The sequence below is a fragment of the Pavona decussata genome, unplaced genomic scaffold, assembly GCF_977016875.1.
Source record: "Pavona decussata unplaced genomic scaffold, jaPavDecu1.1 SCAFFOLD_106, whole genome shotgun sequence".
Taxonomy (NCBI): domain Eukaryota; kingdom Metazoa; phylum Cnidaria; class Anthozoa; order Scleractinia; family Agariciidae; genus Pavona; species Pavona decussata.
The window spans coordinates 358777-364776 of record NW_028145520.1 but is presented as its reverse complement, the minus strand read 5'-3'; the positions used below and the strand labels follow the sequence as shown (position 1 = coordinate 364776).

The 6000-nt window shown below is 36.5% G+C and overlaps 1 protein-coding gene across 1 annotated transcript; it reads right to left on the bottom strand.

The window, feature by feature from the left end:
* Window positions 1-749: 749 nt before the first annotated feature.
* On the bottom strand, window positions 750-5907 carry LOC146471085 (uncharacterized). The gene has a single exon (XM_085121233.1). It carries the CDS (start codon window positions 5258-5260, stop codon window positions 4868-4870), a length of 393 nt encoding a protein of 130 aa, XP_084977359.1. The 5' UTR covers window positions 5261-5907; the 3' UTR covers window positions 750-4867.
* Window positions 5908-6000: the final 93 nt, after the last annotated feature.

Below are 6000 nucleotides of genomic sequence, written 5' to 3'. Positions count from 1 at the left end.
CAAGCATTTTAAATGATACTTTGCTTCAATGATCATTGGCCAATGGATCTTTTTCCACCAATGATGAACCTAATTTCAGGTGACACGATTTGTGCCAAGAACCTTGATTTGAACACAAGCAGTCCACATTGACCTCGTCAGCGAACATAAGCTCCATAGGGAATGCGCCTGCTTCCTGAAATCTACTGACATTTTGCAAAAAGGCTTCATAAACCTCTGTTTTCGCTTTAGTTGACCCATGGCTCTTTCAAGGGCACTTCAGTGCTTTCTTCGTGGATTCCTGGCAAATTATGCACTTTTTGCAGTCAACTGCTGACATTTGCAATTAGTCATTAGATCTCCAAAAAATAATGCAATTCGACGCTAAGTTATATCTTATTGTTATTTGTTCAGTACAAATGCATTTTTCTTTTAAATTGTTGCCAAAAGTTTTTTTAACAGTAAGCCAATCATTTTTATTTTGGTCTTACTTAAGTGACATAAACAACATCTGAAGATTCTAACAACTTCATTTCTGCCATGAAATAAAATATAAAGATGCAGCAACCTGTTCAAAGGAGTTAAAATAGACACAAAGGATATATGTATTTTTTCAATTTTCATTTGCTTTACATAACACAATACAATACAATACTGAAGACTACTTACACTATTGACAATACATGCAATACTACCAATACATGTACTTACTATGCTTATATTGTTAACAATACTATGTTTACAAGACTAACAGTACTTACAATATCTACACTACTCTACTCAATTTAATACTTACACTGCTAAACAATATAGTGCTTACACTACTTATAATTTAATACTTTACACTTAAACACACTATTTACACGCTAAGGATAACATTGTAGGTAAAAAAACAACTAAGAATATGAAATTAATTAGATTTACTCACTGAGTTATATTATGCCTACAATAAAATACCACAAAAGAAAGTCTTGAAAACCTATTTCATCTTGACATCCGTTTGTGCAGAAGATGTGGTATTTTGCTAATAAGATCGAGTATTTTAATGCCTGCCAATGTGTTGTCGCATCAAAGATGCCACACAGTATTCTACTTCAAGTGTTTATCAAACCACCAAACTTGGAAATTAGCCCAGAAAGCAGTTGTTTTGATACAGCTGACTAACAAGTGATTTAGGGTTTGTTTTTCGTTTTTGGAAAGAGGGCAAGTGTCACTTTCTGAAATACCATCACGGAATAGACTCATTTTGGGTAGGCAATATGTTGTGTATGATTTTATATTGAAACATTATAAGTTTTACTTTCTTTGTAATTCGAAAAGGTGGTTGGTAAACTTTATGAACATTGTTTTCAGTAAAGCCATGACGAAGGATCTTGCTTTACGAGGGTGGTGGTATGAAAGTGGCTGTTAATATGGTGGAGTAAATAGACCTTGTGGCCAAAGTTCCGTAGCAAGTATGGCTGACATTACAGATTTGGTCGTGCCCTTTTATCTTATTTTTCCACGCACCCAGAATGGCGTCAATGATACCTTAGAAGACAGTAAAAGGCACATCCTGGTTACATATTGCTTTGAATATTTGTATAAATTGCCTTGCTCGTTCAGTAAATGCTTCAAGTAAACAATGTCAAGAGAAAAAGTTTTTTTTTTAAAAAAACTGACTTCTTGTTGATTAAAATATTGCAGTTCCATAAAATTTCATATTTGATATCTGTTTCCTTAGTGGTTAGCGTTTTGTAATATTGCCAGTGTTCCAGGATTAAACAATAGAAAGTTGGTAGGTTGTCAAGCTTCAGGACTTTAGTTTCATCATTGCAATCTGTTAAGAATGACAGATTGCCGTGGTGTTGTAAGATATAGTTGGGAATAATTTTCCATGAAGCAGGTGGTTGATTTTGAATTCTGTTGATCCAGGCAATCTTCAGTGCTTTCTCCATAATTGTAAAGTCACACGTGTTTAGTCTGCCATTCTTTTTTTTTGTCTCCCATTATAGTTTTTCTTTTAATTTTTGGTGAGTTTTTGTCCCAAATAAATTTGAACGTTATCTTGTTAACTTGTTCCATATAGTGATTTGGAATATGTAAAACAGATACATTAAAGATCTGTTTAGAAAGTCCTAAGATTTTGACTATGTTAATTTTCTTGTATAGCATTAATCTTCTTTTCTGCCACTCATGAAGTAAATTCTTTAAGTCTCGTATTTTGTCACCAAAATTGAGTTTGTCCACATCAGTTTGATTGTACTTTATGAGTAGCATACTCTGAGAGAAAGTATTGGTTCTTTTCGCCATTTGAAGCAAAAGGGAGACTCTTGGTTTTTTTTCCACTGCTCTAACTACATTGCCTCAGTTTTAGCCGTATTTCCAAGCCAGGTTGGGAACTAAATTCCTTGAGAAGGCTGAGGAGCTCGTGAACTGATTCTCTGTCATGGACAAAAACAGAGGTATCATCTGCTTAATGCACTATTTTTATTTCATAATTGTTTAATTGAATGCCTTTAATATAAGTCTTATAAATAATAATGATATTTTGAAAGATTTTGCTCTCTTTTGCAGTCATGATTACCTGCTCGAATCTGAATTACAAAATTTGCTGAGTTAAGAAGCATTGCATGACGATCAAAATTCCAAGTTAATTCCACTGAAACATGGATAAACTCATTCTGATGATGAAAAAATCTATTACTGTTTGGGTTCTACTATCATGTAGGGGTATTTTTGCATTATTGAAGAGAAATATTCAAATTCCCATCAAATGGTTCCAGATGCAGTAGATCGACATGAAGGGCGCCATCTTGGATGAGCTAGTGAGGACTGGGTGCAAATCAAAGATCTGCATACCAAATCATTTATCAAACCGCTTAATACATTGTTACCTACTTGAAAGCTAATTTTGTTATCATTTCTAGGCACTAGGCTGTTGAAATACATTTACACTACAGGGCGCCCAAATAATGGGTTTTGGTCGAAACTAAATAGCCATTTAAAATGAACATATGGAGAGACTGACTTGGGCACCCCTTCTAATACCATTTGGTAGGGCTTAGGCAAAGTGCGTGCCAAATTTCATGCTCTTATCACTCCCATCATGGTCCAGTCGCTAAGCCACCTGACTACGTTGTTGTTTTGTTTCCAAATATGTTAATACATGCAATTGCTGGAAAACTAATGTAAGAATATAAATTGTTGCAGCTTCTCTTCTTAACTGCTCCCAGCATTTTTCTTGATGAAAAGATGTCACTCACTGGGCTTTGTTTTTTCCTTTTTCTGACTTCTGGCACAATGTATTCAGCTTCATGGTGGATATGTCCCTCCATTGCTTCTATTGGCGTGCTTTTTCCAACATAAATGATAATTGGATCCCTGCTGTTTTTGATCTAGTAGTTCATTGTTTGATTTCAAAATAATTGTGAAGAAACCCATTTACCATGGATATACTCCAGAGTGTTTCAAATCCCTGAAACACTCTGGCATTTGTTTTTGTTGTTGTTGTTGTTGTTTATGTTCTTTGTTTCTTTTTTGTGCCTCTGGTGATATAATCTTGACCTTTGTGACTTGAGAACTGAAACATAACGGGCACAAAAATTGATAAACCCAGGAATATGGCGGGCTTGAAATAATATATTATGTTTAAGGCAGCTTAAGATTACAGTCCTAAGGAGAACCATGATTGCCCTGTATTTAGACACCTGTTTGTTAATGATATCAATAATGGGGGGCGGCATTGTCACTGAGAAAGATAACACATTTATCAGCTATGTATTCCCCCCAATTGTGAACAGCAGTTGCTATAGGAAGGGAATGGAACCAAATGGAACCCCGGCTTCTGGTGTTTGGTACTGTTTGTAACACACATGCTCGAACTGGCACCCAGAGCGGTGCTTTCCAGCCTGAAATGCCCAGCAAGTATCTTTAGGGAAGAAAGCCTGGCAAAAGCGTTGATGTGTTTATGGGCTTGTTAGTGGACTGCTGCTGTCTAAGAAAATTAGGGTATGCCGGCAGCCACAATTCCCAGTGAATTTTATCGAAGGGAAACTTTTCAGGGTCAGACTGTGTAATGTATCAAAAACTAGTCATGGCACCATTTCCAATCACCTGGTTTTAAATTTCATCTTGTTCCACTGTGTAGTATTGTCCATAAAAACCAAAACATAGATATTAAAGGTGGACACCCGTCGTTGTATATTGTGAATGTTCTTGGTAGAATGGCATGGCTCAAAGCTGAGTTGAATTTGAGTAGATGACCCAGCAGGAGGGGTCATTGAAAATGGGAATTTTTCTTCCTTCAGAGATGAAGAAAACAAAAGAGACCAGAAATTAAAATACTTGCTAGCCGTAAGGCCCCTCCCTCTAGGGGGGTCTATTTGGAATCTAGAAGCCTGTAAATGCGATTTCCTGCATTCTGGCATTAAATTCAGTACTAAATATTGATTAAACAACGACAGTATTAGTGACAACTGTATTTAGTATTTCAGGTGAATTTCAATTTTAATAAAAGGATAACGTCAACCACAGAATGATACTGAATCTTGGGAATTTTTCATTACATGCAGTATACAGCAATGTGAAGCATTTACAGATGCATAGCTGAAGTCTGGAAATATTACATCAAATGAAATAGGAAAACAATGTTTAGAAATAAAGTGAAAGTTTATCTTGCTTTGTTGTTGTCTTGCTATCAGTCTATGGTCATTAGCATAACCATTACTGATATCCACATGTTTCCATGACTTTTAAAAACTACTAAAAACTGCTCATTACCTAAAATGGTATTTAAACTACTGCAGCATAGGATAAATAAAGAACTGCTAGCCAGGGACAAGTTAGCCAGGACGAAGTAATGTAACGCTTTGCCAGACTATTACTACAGAGTATCACGCACATAACGTTAGTCATGATCGTTGTCCGACTCAAACGCGCTATCTGAGTCACTGTCTTCACCATCTGGTAGTTTCATCACTGCAGCAGCAGCAACAGCATTAACCTCAAGTTGAAGCTGATCTTCTTCCTCGATCTGATCTACTTCGCTGTCATCAATATTCTTAGGCTCTTCGTCTTCAGTTTCAGAAATCTCCACTTGAACTGCAGCATCACTTGTTGAAACTGTAGAGGTGTTACGATTACCAGTTGCAGTCTTCTTGGGAAGCTTTCTTCTTGGCTTCTCATTTAACCACTGTTGGACTGACTCCTTCACAACACCGGTACATTCCCTTACCTTTGGACCGTTAACAGAAATTTGCATCAGTGCCTCAAGCATATGATCTTTGATTGTGCTTCTCATCCGTCTTAATGCGCTTGATTGGAGAATCTGTATTTATGAAAGTGTTTACAGATATTAACTGCAGAAACCAAAGGGAAATATTTTCGAAAGAAATTTGAATTATGAACCAACTGAAACTGCAATTTTGCCGTGTTAAGAAAATCCAGTCACTGTCCACTGTCATTCTTAACTTTGATTTTTTGCGGCAAGTTCGACGACTGGATAAAAATATGAATGGAAAAACAATAATTGTAATAATTAAGTTTACATACTGTTTCTGTTTCCTGTCTTGATCTTTTATAAAAAAATGCTAAAATACAGCCGCATCCCGTACGTTTACGGCTGAATTCCATCGTTGAAAACACATGGACCGGAACTGAAGAGCTCTGATGATGTGATCGAGGAAAGAATTGACACCAGTCCCTCTCCTCTGTTTAATCAACATGGCTGACTTCGCAACTAAACCATCGTGCGTTGAAATCGTTAATACAACTGTGACCTGTCAGAAATATACTAATACCGCGACAGAAAAAAATGGACACAACAAAGAAAACGTTTTCTTTTTATCCCGTATTTGATATTTAACAGGTGAGAAATTGTTTGACTCAAGAAACTCAGGGGACTCAAATGAAATTTAATTTCAGAAAGTAGGCGGCGATGATTTGGGAAGTAGGCAGCGAAATTCGCTGGTGTCCGGCTTCTATTGAAACCCCTGGGGTTGATGTATCAAAACTATTCATTGCAGCATAGCCAATCACCGG

Bases quoted from the DNA above. Each gene is read 5' to 3' on its own strand.
- LOC146471085 (XM_085121233.1), bottom strand. From the start codon at position 5,260: ATGAGAAGCACAATCAAAGATCATATGCTTGAGGCACTGATGCAAATT.